An 18,354-nucleotide genomic window follows, 5' to 3' on the forward strand; every position below is an offset into this window, starting at 1 on the left:
GAAGCACTTATCATAGAAGAAAAATCAAGCACAAACTTACTTCACCACCTCCATAGGAGGTAAAGTTTGTAAAACTGAGTTGTGGGTGTGGTGGGAGGTGTATTTATAGGCATTTGAGGTTTGGGAAGCTTTGCCCCCTCCTGGTAGGATTGTATATCCCATACGTCCCTAGCTCATGGACTCTTGCCAATTACATGAAAGAAATCTATATTATATGTTTTGTTTTTTGTTTTTTAGCCAAATGCCATATAAGTAAAATAATCCTTTTATCATCAGAAGCTTAAAGGGACATGGAACCCAATTTTTTTTATTTCATGATTCAACATACAATTTTAAGCAACTTTTCAATTTACTTCTGTTATCTTTATTGAAAAATCAGCAATGCACTACTGGTAGTTAGCTGAAAACATTGGTAAGCCAATGACAAGAGGAATATATGTGCAGCCACAAATCAGCAGCTAGCTCCCAACTCCTAAGCCTACCTAGGTATGCTTTTCAACAAAGGATACCAACAGAACTAAGCAATTTATATAACAAAAGTAAACTGGAAAATTGTATAAATGTGTATGCTGTCTGAAGGTTAAAAAAAGTGGATTTTATGTCCCTTTAACCCCTTAACGACCAGCGCCATACCCTGTACAACGCTGGTCTTTATGCCCTTAAGGATAAGCGACCTGTGCTTCTCTCTGCCGAGTGGGGCACTGAAGAAATACATTTTCGGAGTTACCAAGGCAGAGAGGGCCACTTTAAAAAAAATTATTTAAAAAAAAAATTGCAGCAAACTGTGTACTGGCAGACAGCTGCCAGTACCTAAGATGGCGGCAAATAGGTAGACGGGGGAGGGTTAAGAAGCTGTTGGGGGGGGGGATCAGGGAGGTTTGGAGGTAGGGGGGATACTTCCCTGCAGAAAATATATACTAAAAAAACAAATAAAAAAAAAATAATAATAAAAAACATTTTTATACTGGCAGACTTTCTGCCAGTACTTAAGATGGAGGTGACCTTTGGGGGGTGTGGAAGGGAAGAGAAATGTTTGAGAGGGGTCAGGGAAGGATCAGGGATGTGTCAGGTGGGAGGCTGATCTCTACACTAAAGCTAAAATTAACCCTACAAGCTACCTAATTAACCCCTTCACTGCTGGGCATAATACAAGTGTGATGCGCAGCAGCATTTAGCGATCTTCTAATTATCAAAAAGCAATGCAATGCCACATATGTCTAATATTTCTGAACAAAGGGGATACCATAGAAGCATTTACAACCAATTGTGCCATAATTGCACAAGCTGTTTGTAAATAATTTCAGTGAGAAACCTAAAATTGTGCAAAAGTTAACAATTTTTTTTATTTGATCGCATTTGGCGGTGAAATCGTGGCATGAAATATACCAAAATGGGCCTAGATCAATACTTTGGGTTATCTACTAAAAAAATATATATAGTTTTCAAGGTAAATATAAAAAAAGGCAAAAATGCTCTGGTCTTTTGGGGAAGTTTTTGTCTGAAAAGGAAAGTAAAGTAAAAATTAAACTTTCATGACTCATATATAGAGCATATCATTTTTTTTTTTTTAAATTCATTTTTATTATATATATTTCAACATGTATATACAATTATATAATTTTCGGAAGAAAAAAAAAAGAAGATAAGAGAAAAACCACCAACAAATAAATTTAAACAATTCCTCAGCCATCCTGACCTGTAGTGATCTAAATAATAATTACACTCTATTAAGTCTTATATCTTAGGATTTCTTGTTGAAATATTTTATTCACTTTTTCCATAATATCTTAATTCCAAGCACCTACTGATGATAAAAATAATAACAACAAAGAACAAAACACAACAAACCAACCAAGACAAAAAAAAAAAAAAAAAGGAGAAGAGGTTTTACCTCAGACCCTCTCCCTCTCCCCCCCTCTCTCGACATCTTCAGACCTAATACAATTACCATATCCCTAATACAACCATCTCTGTATTCTGGAAGGGAAAAATAATGTGATCTATCTCTGTGGTAGGAAGGGATTTAATAAATGGTGCCCATTTATCAAAAATTTTTCTAATATCTGTTTCGTTATTAATATTCGTGTCACGTTGCTCTATAATACATTGTTTTTTAAGAAAAATTTTTACTTTCGACTACCGTGGGTATTTCTTTCGTCTTCCATTTTTTAAATATTAAATATCTGGCTGCTAAAATAGAGACTTTTATTATCTTTTTATTCATTTGTTGTTCTGCCAGATTGTCGCAACAGAATATTATGAGAATTTCTGATAGTTCAAAAGGAGAAATCTTAAGGGAGGTATTAATCCAGTATTCGAGTTTGCACCAGAATTGTCTAATCAGGGGACATTTGAACATCATATGTATAATGTCTGCAGCCACCAGAGAGCATTTAGGACATTTATAGAAATTAGGGTTCTGGAGTTTGTGACCTTTTTCTGGTGTAAAATGAAATTTATGCAACAGTTTAAGATGTGTTTCTCTCCATGTTGTAGAGAGAGTGGCCTGTGCCACCATGTGAATAGATTTTTGAATAAATTTACAATTTATATATTCTTGTTCCAGGATTAGTCTCCAATCTTGAGCCACTTTCTCCAAAGTGTGATTCCCTTCCTTAGCTCCTAATAAATAGTAGCAATACGAGATGGACATACAACCTTTTTTAACTAAAGTTAACCAATCCTCAATTTCGCCGAGTTCCCAGTTCCATTCCCCCTCTCTCATTAGCCCAGACACAAAATGCCTCACCTGCAAAAATGCAAAGAACTCCTTATTGGAGAGATTGAAGCTGTTTTTAATTTCTTCAAATGTTTTGAAGCACTTATTGTCCTCATCAATAAATTGTATTATCGTTTTTAATCTCACTGATTGCCAGTTTTTGAAAACTGCAGAGTCAATACCCGCTTGAAATAAAGGGTTCCCTCTTAAGGGAAGATATTTAGAGACCTTACAATTAAAAGACAAGAGTTTCCCTATCCTCCACCAAGCCTTTAATGGATTCATAATCGCTTTAATTTTCTTAATTCTGGTAGGCATATCTTTCAACGCACAGTGAAGTAAAGCACAAGGAAGATATGGATCACATATGTTCTCTTCTAATGCATTATTCAAAACATAACTATTACCTGAAATCCAGTCAGCAGCTATACGTGCCAGAAAAGCGAGGTTATAAAGCCGCAAATTAGGTAGTGCAAATCCTGTAAATAACTTGGGGTGTGTTAATTTATTCAGAGATATCCTAGGTTTTCTTTTCTGCTATATAAAGCCCCTGAGCCAGCCATTTAGGCTTCGGATGTCCCTGTCAAATAATATTAATGCTGTATTCTGTAATATATACAGTAATTTAGGGAGTAGAACCATTTTGAACAGGGCTATCCGTCCTGATATAGAGAGGGGTAAGTTTTCCCATAATCTGAGTTTGTCTTTAAATGCTGTTAGAATTGGGGGGATATTAAGATTGTAAAGGTCCTGCGGGTTCGTGGGTATTACTATACCCAAGTACTTAAATGAGTCTTTGACTGTTTTAAAAGGGCTATTCAGAAATGAGTCTTTATTCTTTCGGAGCCAATAAATCTCAGATTTGGAGACATTTGTTTTATATCCAGAAAATGAACCAAATTGGTTAATGATTTGTAAGAGCTTGGGTATATTTACCTGGGTGTTTGACAGATAGACAAGAATGTCATCTGCATATAATGCCAGTTTCATCTCCTGTCTGCCAATCATTATACCTTCCAGCTGTGATCTGATCCTTATGGCCAATGACTCGATGGCTAGGTTAAAAAGGAGGGGAGAGAGGGGGCATCCCTGCCTAGTTCCTCTATTAAGCACAATTTGTGAAGAGACAATGTTATTGACAATTATGCTAGTAGATGGAAGGCTGTATAAATTTTGTATGAATTTAGGAAAATTGCCTTTGAACCCGAACTGATCCATCGAGGTAAAAAGGTGATCATGTTGTATCGAATCAAACGCCTTTTCTGCGTCAATGGCCACAATAGCTAGATCTGGGATGTAAACCCCTTCCTCTCTCTCCCTCCTTTCAGCATTATAAAAATATTCAGAAACCAGTAAAACTTCTCTTATTTTAGCTGAAGAATTTCGTGAATTTAAGAAGCCTGCTTGATCTTTATGTATAATATTAGATAAAATCCCCTGCAGTCTTTTGGCCAAGATAGACATAAAAACCTTATAGTCTACGTTTAATAAGGCAATCGGTCTGTATGACTCCCTATATGCTGGATCTTTTCCACTTTTAGGAATAAGAGTAGTGAAAGATGCTGAGAAGGCTTTCGGTACCACTTCTCCTTTAATATACATAGCATTGTATACCTGATTGAGGTGGGGGGCAATCTCTGATGTCAAAATCTTATAAAACTCACTTGGTAAGCCATCCGGCCCTGCGGCCTTGTTTGTAGCTAGTTCAAGAATCGCTTTCTCTACTTCCTCAACCCTTATCGGGGCATTAAGAGTTTCCGTTTCTTCTGCAGAAAGTTTAGGGCAAATTATTTTGCTCCAGAAATCATCTGCTTGTATTGGATCAGATTTTCTTAGTGAGTATATCTCTTGATAATATCTAGCCATTTCTTCATGTATATCTGAGCTCTTTATAAGAAGCTTCCCATCTACAAGAAGTTTTTCAATAAGTGGTGACTTTCTATCATTCCTAACCAAGTTTGCAAGTAATTTTCCAGATTTATTTCCATATCTATACAATTTAGATTGTAATTTCAAATCAGATTGAGTTTCTCTATATAATGCAAATGTATCTTTCTCGTTTTTTGCCCGAATATAGCTAGCCCAATTAGCTGGGTTTTTAGTCAAAAGTAAACGATTATATGAATTGGTCAAGGCATTATTTAATTCTTTTTCTCTAGATCTTAGCTTTTTACTGATCATTGCGCTATATGAGATAATTTCGCCTCTAATGACTGCTTTAGCCGCTTCCCAGAGAATTAATGGACGTTCCCAATATTCCCTATTACATTGAATATATTCCTCGAATTTGATCCTTAAGTGAGCTTTAAACTTTATGTCTGTTGCCAAGAATGAGGGGAAATTAAACCGTACAGAGCCCGTCTGGGGAGCCGAAAATTGAAAGTTTAGAGAAATTGGTCCATGGTCCGAAAGAAAAATTGGTAATATCTTTGCATTTACTTTAGCTGTGCATAGCCTTTCATCAATCAAAAAAAGATCAATTCTTGACATGGTCTTGTGTGCCTTAGATAGACAGGTATATTCCTGGACATCAGTATTCTGAATCCTCCATATGTCTCTGATATTTAAATTTTGTTTAATTTTCGTCAATAGTTTAGATTCTAAATTATCTTTTTTATTCTTCTTATGATCCCTGTTATCCTTTAGTCTGTCTAGGGGTCAATGAGGAGCCATGTTAAAGTCTCCTCCAAGGATTAAATATCCTTCCTTGAAGGAAAGGATTTTGGCCTGTAGTTGATTCCAGAATTCTGGATCTATAATGTTAGGTGCATATATATTACAAAGTGAAAAAATAGCCTTTTCAATTTTTAGTTTTAACAGTAGATATCTCCCTTCTGGATCAGTCAAAACCTGTAGAATTTCTGCCTTTAACCTTTTCCCCATCAGTATGGCCACCCCCCTCTTCCTGCCAGTGCCGGGTGAGGCAAATACTTCCTTTACCCATCCCTTTTTAAGCTTCAAGATTTCCACCTGAGTTAAGTGGGTCTCCTGTAGGAGAACAATATCCGAATCAAGTCGCCTTGCATGGGTTGAGATTGCTTTTCTTTTGATGGGAGTAGAAATTCCCCCTACATTCCAGGAAATTAATTTCAGATTTGTGACTAAGCCACACATTTATCTAAGAAAGGGGAAAGAAAAAAGAGGGAGAGAGAGGGAGAAAAAAAAAAAAAAAAAAACACAAGGGGAAGGGAATTTAACAGGTAAATACTGTCCATTCAACCAAACTCTAACCTCTGTCGTTATAAAAAAGAAAAATAAAACTCTTATTTTTCCTGCGTGTTTAATTGTTGCAATAGTTTTTCTGCTTCTTGTGGGTTATCGAAGAGGTGAGCCTCTCCTTTCACAAGGATTTTTAATTTAGAAGGATATATTATTAGGGCTTGAAAGCCTTGCTGAATAAATTTTGAACAGATTGGGGCCAAATTTCTTCTTTTAATGGATGTTTCAACTGAGTAATCTTGAAATAGAAGGATTTTTTTTTCTTTATAGAAAATTGGCTGATTTTTGCGATAATGTTGGAGTAATGTGACCTTGTCTTGAAAATTAAGCAATTTCGCTATTATAGGCCTAGGTCTGTTATCTCCCTGTCTGTTTGTTGTTTGTCTCCCCAGTCTGTGTATTCTCTCGACTACTATCAATGGATAATTGGGAGGAATCTTAAAAAGCTGAATTAAAATCTCAGGAATAAATGTATTTAAATCTTCTAGCGGTCCCCCTTCAGGGACCCCTATAATGCGGATATTGTTGCGCCTGGCGCGATTTTCCAGGTCTTCCATTTTATTTTGCATTTTAGCTATAATTATGTTATTAGCTTCAAGATTGGTCCCCTGTGCTGAGATAAGATCCTCCAGATCAGATACTCTCTGTTCGGCCTCTTCTAGTCTGTTGGAAAATAATTTTATCTCATGTCTAAGTAGATTAATATCTTGCTTAATCTCAGATCTTAGTACATCAAATTTTGGGGTTAGTGCCTCAGATATGCTAGCCTGTACATTAGTTAGTTCGTTTGTGGGCAAAATGGGAACTGTAGGTACAGATATTTCTGAGGAAACTTCGGCAACGGCCTTTGTCCTCCTATCTCTTGGTTTGGAAGCCATGACTGGTGAAGGAGTCCGGGAATGGGAGTGAAGGAATTTATCCATGTGCTACAGAAAAAATTTGTGAGTGTACCACTACTAATTATTTATACCGTGTACTGTGATTAATAACTTTATCGGTGAGAAGAAGATTAAGAACCAATGTCCCAGTAACCATAAAGGTGCACGTGCCCTAACCCTGGGATAGAAGGAAAAAAACGTTGGCCCAGGGAAATCGTGTTTCAGTTCAGAAGAGACAAGAGAGAAAAAAAAAAAAAAAAGGGGGGGGGGGAGGGAAAATTAGGGATAGAGTGAAACCGAGTTTTGCTTAAGGAAAAAAAAAAAAAAAAATCCTTAAGAAAAGTGTAGAGGGGTCACTTGACCAGCCATGACATTTGTCTATAGAAGGATTAAGGAATTATAAAGGCAAAGTCTAGAATGTTTTAAAGTCAGCCAAACATTGAGTTCGGCACAAGTTGTTTGTAGAAAACTATAAGGTTACACTGATCAGACAGATATGGGTTTACCCAATCACGTTAAGGTTAAAGAACCCAAAGTTTTACTCTTCTTCACACCTATCTATCAGTTTTTAGAGAATTATACCTTTTAATTTGAAGTAGAGGCTAAAGCCTTTCAAGAGTTCAAGGTTTACTTGTATAGGTTTCCTTTTAATTCAAAGTTCACCTCTAAGGCTTCTGATGTCTTTTACTTTAACAAATCAGTTGAGCAATGCAAGGGTCATTAACCCTGAAATAAATTCAGATCTGGAGAGACCTGAGTAATATGTTAAACCTTTCACTAACTTATTACCTTTACATACTTATATAAGTGTAGATCTTTAAGCAGATAATAGAAATACCACAGAACTATGAATTAACAGAAAAGTAGAGAACCCTGTCATGCAGGATTTTTAAGGGAAACAAAAAATAAGAATTAGATACACTGACGCTTTTAAAAACTGCAGATAAATAAACCCTCTAGACAAAAAACACTCTTATGCTTTACAGACCCTGCTCTTAAGAGCCCAATTCTATTTGTAGAGCTATCTATTTGTGCTTTGTGTAAATAGACCTTTAAATAGAGAGTATTCTAATTTGCAAAAAACGTTTCTATAGCCCCAAATATATTAACCCCCTTGTTTCTTGCTAAACAATCTAGCATATAATCCATATATAACTAGCTTAGCTTCCTTACTTTGACTCTGCTTATTATTTTTAATGAGATGTTAAGATTCACTTATATAATAGTAAATACATTTTGTGTCAAAATTCAACTCATCGAACAAAAAACAAACAAAAAAAAAAAAAAAAAAAAAGAAGCACAATGCAGTGTATACTTAAGGAGAAACAAATTTTGTGCTTGTGCTAGCTACAATTATGTCCATTCTTAATTTATGAGTGCCACTTTGTATCTTTTCCTCCGCTCTCTGCTTTTCCCAAGGTTGTCAGATTAGGAGTTGGAGATACTAGTAAAAATTTCAAACAGTAATTTAGTCCTTCTCCCCCTGGGTCTTTCCAAGGTATTGAAATATGTGTTCAGTTAGCCAGGTGCCAGCAATTCTCCTACCGAGTATAGGCAGGGGAATGTGTTCTTTAAGTGGTTTTAGAGGCCCATTTCCAGGAAAGCTTCCAAGCCCATTAACCCCAGTCTTTTAACTCTGTATTACTTTACTACGTATCACTTTAGAAGGTTAATGATATGCCAAAAAAATAAATTTATATACAGAGCCGTGCTCTGCAACTTGACTTACCCCCACCTGTGTCGTCTGTCTGCCCGCCGTATTCTTCTCCGATGTTCAGGATCTGGTGAAGCAGTTCACTCCCTGAGGTGGCCACCCACACTTCCTCCTGCCTCCCAATCCAGCAAAAGACTCAGGCTTCGTCTCCCCTCACGCAGCACCGGTGGGAGGGGAGAGAAAGAAGCAGCATGCAGGAGCGTGAAAAACGAAACCGCACCGCCGACTCCAAAACAGAGCAAGTCCCATCCACCTCCCACGCAGCACCGGTGGGGGAGGGGCGAGGCGGGCACTCGTCAGCGGGGTAAATCTGACCGAAGAAAAAAGTCCTGGGAGGCTCACCTTACAGGGTTGAAGAAATACTGTTATTCTTTAGGCTTAGGATTAGCCGCTCTCAAGCGGCGGGCAGCGACAACAAGGAGATAGGGGGTACTTGATTTGGCAATCAGGCACTTGTTAGAAGATAGAGGCAAAAGTCTGAGGAGGTGAGATGCCTTGAGGCAGGGAAACCACTTATTAGCACCGCACCTGTGTACTCAGGTAAAGGGTTTTGGGCCACAAGAAGTGAGTTCGGGTATCAATGTTTTGGCATATGCCAGAGGGATGGCAGTCCCCTGGACAGGGTTCCAGCTTGGTCTTCACTAATTGCCCTGAAAGAAGCAGCCTCAAGACTTGAGGCAGGGCGCGAAAGTTTCACCGCCAGGAGCTATTGGGCTGGAGCAGTGAGCACAGGTTAACTTGCCTTGCTCCTCCTCCACCGGAACCTAGAGCATATCATTTTAGACAACTTTACAATGTACTTCCATTATCTAATTTGCTTTGTTTTCTTGGCATACTTTGTTGAAAAGTATACTAGGTGGGCTCAAGAGCAGTAGTGCACTACTGAGCGCTTGCTGCTGGGTTGGTGGCTGCGCATATATGCCCCATTGGCACACCTGATGTCTTCGGCTAGCTCACAGTAGTGCATTGCTGCTCTTTCAACAAAGGATATCAAGAGCTTGAATAAAATAAGATAATCAAAATAAATTTAAAAAGTTGATTAAAATTGTATGCTCCAAAACATGAAAATATCAGGGTTTCATGTCCCTTAACTTCTGTTAAAAAAAGAATCCACAGCTCTCCTTATGCACATAAAATTTGTTTACAGCCGCCCCATTTCTGAACAGATTTATAGCAAAATTCTAAAAGTTGTCGAACACTTAAATGTTTTTCCAGAATTAGTTTTTTACTTTTATAGTTCTTAAACTGCTGTACATAAACCATATTTTACATGCACAGCATAAAAGGTGTTTCTTTTTTATGGGTGTGCCTTCTTGGTACAGTATGATTTATATAAGGTTATAATGTAGAGTTATAGCATACAGTCATACATCACATATATAATTCTAACAACTGTTTTTTATGTGTATCTTTCTACAACTAGATGCAACAAACATTTTATTAGTGGTGTGATATTACCAGATGTGATCAAATTATACTCAAAATAAAAAATCAGCCATTAAATCATTTTCATTTCAAATTTGCTGATTTACAACTATCTAAAAATGTATACTTTAAAAAAATATATATGTTTAAATTTAAAAATTAATATACTCATTAAGACAAAATACACAGAAATATAAGTTACAATACACAAACATTGTTAAGAGCTAAACTATACTTACATCATCTTTAACTCCCAGCAATGCTGATGTGATAGCCTTCAAGCAAACTGAACTAATGATCCATGTCAGCACTTGTAATATCTATTAAAAAAAAAAAAAAAAACAGACAAGACTAAGAATAGTTTCTCAAATTCTCTGTAGCACCACTGAAATTCATGTGAAACCCTTTATTAGTAAATACTAATAACAAACCAAGGATTATATTACCATAAATGAGTAAAGGACCATGATACCCAAATGTTGAAACACTTGAAAGTGCTGCAGCATAGCTGTAAAAAGCTGACAGCGAAATATCACCTGAACATCTCTATGTTAAAAAGAAAGATATTTTACCGCAAAATGTCTTAAGTATTCACACCCCATTGCAAAGGACTTTAAGCAGCAAATCAGTATGTCTGTCCTGGGACAGGCAAGGGAGTGAGCCTTGTGCGCACTCAGCTTATTTCCCTATTCAGTTTAAGGAAGTTCACTATGAAGTCTCATGAGATCACAGTAAAAGAGTTCATGATCTCAGCACTGCTGATTGGCTGAGGTTCATTTATTCCTTTTTTGTTTTTTAACTGCAGCTGGATAGCAACTAAAGTATTACTTTTTACACATAACTTACTCTGCTGAGCTGAGGAAATTGTGAGGTAAAATATCTTACTTTTTTACATAGAGATGCTCAGGTGATATTTTCCTGTCAGCTTTTTACATTAATGCTACATCACTTTCAAGTGATTTAGCATATGAGTATTATATACCTTTAAGCAAAAAATATGTCCAATTAAAATATATCAGCAAGGTTAACAAGGTTTTTACAGAAATAAAGTCCACATATATAACATGAGGATAGTAGCTTTTAATTCTGAGCTTAGGATACATCTAATAGTGATATAACATATACTATCTTATACCACTGATAACCTTCCTAAATACGAACATAACCTTCCTAATTACTAACATTAAACCCCTTTGATTCTTTTCCCTGTGATTTGTTCTAGATCACTTGTTTTCAAACCTGCCCTCAGGCCTGCCTAACAGGCCACATTTTGAGGATATCTGAACTGGAGGACAGGTGAAATAATCAGCTGATAAGTAAACATGGTTACTCTACCTGCTCTCATCCACGGTAATCCAGAAAACCTGGACCATTGGGGAGGCCGGAGGACAGGTTGGAAAACCAGTGTTCTAGATGTATTCCTAGATGACCATGCATGTTCTGACAACAGGTTTGGGGGTGGAGGGCAATGGCTTTGTCTTTTAGAATTTAAAACAGAATGGCTTTCTTGTATTCACTAAAGGGCATGCCACTTAGACCATGACGTTTTCTGTGTGATATTGACTATGCTTATGCTTATGACTTAGCTTAAAATACATATTTTGCTAGCCAGCCTCTCTCTAAGATGGAATGACCAGTAGAACTGAGCAACTGAGAATGATTGAAAACACATTAAGTAAAATAAATTAATAAGAAATAAATTAAATTGGGATGCCAGTGTTATGTATCAAATTGCTACTTCAGTGTAAATTTGGTTTATTAGATTCTGAGCTAATTCATGCTACCGTCCTAAGAATATTAAAGCAACTTATCCAGATTAATATTATTTTTGTGAATATATTAGTGCCCTTCGTCAATGTAATTTAATATGCAAATTGCTATGCAGCATTGAAATAATCATGTTAATGATGAGCATGCTACAAAAAATATCACAATAGTTCATTCTGTATACTCCGTTTATATTCCTAATCAAACATTTACATTTTTTTTCAAACTTATCCTTAAAGGGACAGTCTACACCAGAATTTTTATTGTTTGAAAAGATAGATAATCCATTTATTACCCATTCCCTAGTTTTGCATAACCAACACTGTTATATTAATATACTTTTTACCTCTGTGATTACCTTGTATCTAAGCCTCTGCAAACTGCCCGTTATTTCAGTTCTTTTGACAGACATCCATTTTAGCCAATCAGATCTTGCTCACTGGAACTTCACGTCCTTGAGCATAGTGTTATCTATATGATAAACGTGAACTAACACCCTCTAGTGGTGAAAAACTGTCAAAATGCCCTGAGAGAAGAGGCGGTCTTCAAAAGCTTAGAAATTTGCATATGAACCTCCTAGGTTTAGCTTTCAACTAAGAATACCAAGAGAACAAAGCAAAATTGGTGATAAAAGTAAATTGGAAAATTGTTTAAAAGTACATTCTCTATCTGAATCATGAAAGTTTATTTTGGACTAGACTGTCCCTTTAATTTATATTTGAATCACATAAAAGTAAATGAGAATGTCACTCAGGTCTATTGCTTAAATTTGTAAGGAGATTATATGCAAATAAATCTCATATGCACAAATGGTGCCATGTTCATAGAATTATCATTAGTGGAAAGTTAAGGGTTTTTTTTTACAAATTTTTATCTCAAAGCATAATGTAATGCCATTTTTTTATTTTTCAAATAAGCTCTTACAGTCTGTAGGAAGCAGGGCCTCACTGATTATTATGAGTAATAAAAGCATGAAGTGAAATGAACTAAGGTGACTATACTATATTCAATGTGTAATAAAAGCACAAAGTAAAATTAATGTGACTTTATTCAAAAAAATTGATTACATTATGGAATATGTCCATTAAATTTATTATATATCCATTATGCTTATTATAATATATTGAACCCGACAGTGAAGAGATTATGAAAATGTGTTCTATTTGAAAATGCGTTTTATTAATGCAAACATATTCATATAAACAAATAATTTCTGGTCAACAAAAACAATGCAGAACAATTCAACAATTTACTACTATAAGGCAATAATAAAAATATTAGGAAAAATTTTACATTATGTTTCATGTTTAATAGGACATTCTCCATTGATGGCGGATATCTCTCAAAGAGACATATCTTAGTGAATATAGGTCATTATGTTAGCAGAGACTAGTAAACTTACTTGGAATTGGATTATTTTTTCTTTAGAAAATTTATCAACTACTGAGTAATTCATTTTTCATAAAATATCAAATTTCTTACCCAATGAACAAGTTCATTCGCCTCTAATTTAAGGAACACTTCTTTGCTCAGTACAATCACCTAAAAGAAGAATAATAATAATGAGAACATATATTGGAAAATTCAAAGTTTTTATTTCATTTAGTGCAAGCAAAAAGAAAATTTATGCTTACTTGATAAATGTATTTCTTTTTTGACACGATGAGTCCACGGATCATCTTAATTACTATTGGGAATACCACTCCTGCCCTACAGGAGGTGGCAAAGAGCACCACAGGAAGCTGTTAAATATCACCTCCATCCCTCCCAACCCAATCATTCGACCGAAGTAAAGGAGAGAAAGGAAGTAACAAGGTGCAGAGGTGTCTGAAGTTTATAACAAACCAACAACCTGTCTATAAAACAGGATGGGCCGTGGACTCATCGTGTCAAAAAAGAAATAAATTTATCAGGTAAGCATACATTTTCTTTTCTTTTTAATGACACAATGAGTCCACAGATCATCTTAATTACTATTGAGAATCAATACCCAAGCTAGAGTACACCACTGCTTGAAGAACCTTTCTCCCAAAAGCGGCCTCAGCCGAGGCCAAAGTGTCAAATTTGTAAATTTTTTAAAAAGTGTGAAGAGAGGACCAAGTTGCAGCCTTGCAAATCTGTTCCACAAAAGCTTCATTTTTGAATGCCCATGAGGAAGCAACAGCCCTCGTGGAATGAGCCGTAACTCTCTCTGGAGGCTGCTGTCCAGCAGTCTCATATGTAAAACGTATAATACTCTTCAGTCAAAAAGAAAGGGAAGTAGCCGTAGCTTTCTGTCCCTTACGTTTTCCTGAAAAAAACACAAACAAGGCAGAAGACTGAGGAAATTCCTTAGTCGCCTGCAGTTAAAACTTTAAGGCACTTACCACGTCCAAATTGTGCAAAAGCCTTTCCTTCTGAGAGGTAGGATTAGGACACAATGAAGGAACAACAATCTCCTGATTAGTGTTCCGATCAGAAACAACTTTAGGAAGAAATCCTAATTTAGTACGTAAAACTACCTTATCTGAATGAAAAATAAGTTAAGGAGACTCATACTGCAAGGCCGAGAGCTCTGACACTCTGCGAGCAGAAGAAATAGCAACAAGAAAAAAAACTTTCCAAGATAACAACTTAATATCTAGGGAATGCATAGGCTCAAACGGAGCCCCTTGAAGAACTTTGAGAACTAAATTAAGACTCCATGGAGGAGTAACTGGCTTGAACAGAGGCCTGATCCTGAACAAGGCCTGACAAAAAGATTGTACATCTAGAACATCTGCCAGACGTTTGTGTAGCAAAATAGATAAGGCAGAAATTTGACCCTTTATGGAACTTGTTGTTAATCCTTTCTCCAAACCCTCTTGGAAAAAAGGCAAAATTCTAGGAATCCTAACTCTACTCCTTGGATTCACACCAATATAGATATTTACGTCATATCTTATGGTAAATCCTTCTAGTCACAGGTTTACGAGCCTGAATCATGGTCTCTATGACCGATTCTGAAAAACCCTGCTTGGATAAAATTAAGTGCTCAATCTCCAAGCAGTCAGCTTCAGAGAAACTAGATTTGGGTGAAGGAAGGGACCTTGAATTAGAAGGTCCTTCCTCAACGGAAGTCCCCAAGGTGGCAGAAGATGACATGTCCACCAGATCAGCATACCAAATCCTGCGAGGCCAAGCCGGTGCAATGAGGATCACTGAGGCCCTCTCCTGCTTGATTCGAGCAATGACCCAAGGAAGATTAGTAAATGGAGGAAATAGGTATGATAGCCTGAAGGTCCAAGGTACCACCAGGGCGTCTATCAGTACCGCCTGAGGGTTCTTGGACCTCGACCCGTATCTCAGTAGCTTGGCATTCTGTCGAATTGCCATGAGATCCAATTCCGGCTGACCCCATCTGAGAATCAGGCTGGAAAACACTTCCAGGTGGAGTTCCCACTCCCCCGGATGAAAAGTCTGCCTGCTCAGGAAGTCCACTTCCGAGATGTCCACCCCTGGGGTGTGGATCGCCGACAGACAGCAAGAGTGGGTTTCCGCCCACTGCATTATTTTGGTTACCTCTGTCATCGCTAAGGAACTCCTTGTTCCTCCCTGATGATTGATGTAAGCCACTGAAGTTATGTTGTCCGACTGAAAGCTGATAAACTGGACTGAGGCTAACTGGGGCAAGGCCAGAAGAGCATTAAAAAATCGCTCTGAGCTACAGAATGTTTATAGATAGAACAGACTCTGACTGAGTCCAAACTCCCTGAGCCTTTAGGGAGCACAAGACTGCTCCCCATTCTAGAAGGCTGGCGTCTGTTGTCACAATCACCCAAGATGGTCTGCGAAAGCAGGTTCCCTGGGAGAGATGATCCCGAGACAACCACCATTGAAGAAAATCCCTTGTCTCCTGCTCCAGTAGTATTCAAGGAGACAAGTCCGCATAATCTCAGTTCCATTGCCTGAGCATGTTTAACTGCAGAGGTCTGAGGTGGAACCGAGCTAATGGGATGATGTCTATTGCCGCCACCATCAGCCCGATTACCTCCATGCAACGAGCCACTGATGGCCGAGGAGTGGACTGAAGAGCTAGACAAGTATCGAAAATCTTTGATTTCCTGACTTCTGTCAGAAAAATCTTCATTGATAGGGAATCTATTATGGTTCCCAAGAAAGTTACCCTTGTCCTTGGGACTAAGGAACTCTTTTCCAAATTTACCTTCCATCCATGAGATCGCAGGAAGGATAACAACATTTCCGTGTGGAATCTTGCTTGTTGAAAGAATGGCGCCTGGACTAGGATGTTGTCCAGATAGGGCTCAACTGCAATGCCCCGTAACCAAAGCCCCTCCAACAGTGAACACAGAACCTTCGAGAAAATTGTGGGAGCTGTGGCAAGACCGAAGGTATTGGAAGTGTTTGTCTAGAAAGGCAAACGTTAGAAACCTGTGATGGTCCCTGTGAATGGGAACATGCAAGTACGCGTCCTTTAAATCCACAGTTGTCATAAATTGACCCTCTTGGACCAAAGGGAGAATGGAATGAATAGTTTCCATCTTGAAGGACGGTACTCTTAGGAATTTGTTTAGGCTCTTGAGATCTAAAATAGGCCTGAAAGTTCCCACTTTTTTGGAAACCACAAACAGATTGGAATAAAATCCCAGACCCCATTCCTGAATTGGAACAGGAGCTATCACTCCCAGGTCGAAGAGGTCTCTTACATAGTGAAAGAACGCCTCTCTTTTTGTCTGGTCTACAGATAATCTTGAAAGCAGAAACCTGCATCTGGGAGGAAAACTTTTGAACTCTAGTTTGTATCCCTGGGACACTATTTCTACTGCCCAGGGGTCCTGGAACATCTCGAGCCCAAGTCTGAACGAAGAAGGAAAGTCTGCCCCATACAAGATCCGTTCCCGGATCGGGGGAAGGCCCTTCATGCTGACTTTGACTCAATAGCAGGCTTCTTGGATTGTTTTCCCTTATTCCAAGACTGATTGGGTCTCCATGAAGGTTTAGACTGATCTTGCTTGGAAGCTGAAGAGGAAGAATTTCCCTTAAAATTTCGAAAGGAACGAAAAACATAATTTATGCTTACCTGATAAATTCCTTTCTCCTGTAGTGTAGTCAGTCCACGGGTCATCCATTACTTATGGGATATTAACTCCTCCCTAACAGGAAGTGCAAGAGGATCACCCAAGCAGAGCTGCTATATAGCTCCTCCCCTCTACGTCATACCCAGTCATTCGACCGAAAACCAAACGAGAAAGGAGAAACTATAGGGTGCAGTGGTGACTGGAGTATAATTTAAAATTTAGACCTGCCATAAAAAACAGGGCGGGCCGTGGACTGACTACACTACAGGAGAAAGGAATTTATCAGGTAAGCATAAATTATGTTTTCTCCTGTTAAGTGTAGTCAGTCCACGGGTCATCCATTACTTATGGGATACCAATACCAAAGCTAAAAGTACACGGATGACGGGAGGGACAGGCAGGATCTTTACACGGAAGGAACCACTGCCTGAAGAACCGTTCTCCCTAAAACAGCCTCAGAAGAAGCAAAAGTGTCAAATTTGTAAAATTTGGAAAAAGTATGAAGAGAAGACCAAGTTGCAGCCTTGCAAATCTGTTCAACAGAGGCCTCATTCTTAAAGGCCCACGTGGAAGCCACAGCTCTCGTAGAATGAGCTGTAATTCTTTCAGGAGGCTGCTGTCCAGCAGTCTCATAGGCTAAACGTATTATGCTACGAAGCCAGAAAGAGAGAGAGGTAGCAGAAGCTTTCTGACCTCTCCTCTGTCCAGAATAAACGACAAACAGGGAAGAAGTTTGGCGAAAATCTTTAGTTGCCTGTAAATAAAATTTCAGGGCACGGACTACGTCTAGATTGTGTAGAAGTCGTTCCTTCTTTGAAAAAGGGTTAGGACACAATGAAGGAACAACAATCTCTTGATTGATATTCCTGTTAGTGACTACCTTAGGTAAGAACCCAGGAGAATCACAATGTAAGGCCGATAACTCAGAGACTCTTTGAGCCGAGGAAATAGCCATTAAAAACAGAACTTTCCAAGATAACAGCTTGATATCAATGGAATGAAGGGGTTCAAACGGAACACCCTGTAAAACGTTAAGAACTAAGTTTAAGCTCCACGGTGGAGCAACAGTCTTAAACACAGGCTTAATCCTGGCCAAAGCCTGACAAAAAGCCTGAACGTCTGGAACTTCTGACAGACGCTTGTGTAAAAGGATTGACAGAGCTGAGATCTGTCCCTTTAAAGAACTAGCAGATAAACCCTTTTCTAAACCTTCTTGAAGAAAAGACAATATCCTAGGAATCCTAACCTTACTCCATGAGTAACTCTTGGATTCGCACCAATGTAAGTATTTACGCCATATTTTATGGTAAATTTTCCTGGTAACAGGTTTCCTAGCCTGTATTAAGGTATCAATTACTGACTCCGAAAATCCACGCTTTGATAAAATCAAGCGTTCAATCTCCATGCAGTCAGCTTCAGAGAAATTAGATTTTGATGTTTGAAAAGACCCTGAATTAGAAGATCCCGTCTCAGAGGCAGAGACCAAGGTGGACAGGATGACATGTCCACTAGATCTGCATACCAGGTCCTGCGTGGCCATGCAGGCGCTATTAGAATCACCGATGCTCTCTCCTG

At 38.1% G+C, this 18,354-nt stretch overlaps 1 protein-coding gene across 1 annotated transcript in view; it reads right to left on the reverse strand.

The window, feature by feature from the left end:
- Positions 1 to 18,354, reverse strand: part of DPY19L1 (dpy-19 like C-mannosyltransferase 1) — a 550,250-nt gene that overhangs the window by 153,816 nt on the left and 378,080 nt on the right. Inside the window, exons 13-14 of the mRNA XM_053715774.1 lie at positions 13,205 to 13,264; positions 10,195 to 10,275 (exon numbers count right to left, since the gene is read on the reverse strand). Coding sequence (XP_053571749.1) covers positions 10,195 to 10,275; positions 13,205 to 13,264 — 141 coding nt within the window. The remainder of the gene's footprint in view (positions 1 to 10,194; positions 10,276 to 13,204; positions 13,265 to 18,354) is intronic.

The sequence above is a fragment of the Bombina bombina genome, chromosome 5, assembly GCF_027579735.1.
Source record: "Bombina bombina isolate aBomBom1 chromosome 5, aBomBom1.pri, whole genome shotgun sequence".
Classification (NCBI taxonomy): domain Eukaryota; kingdom Metazoa; phylum Chordata; class Amphibia; order Anura; family Bombinatoridae; genus Bombina; species Bombina bombina.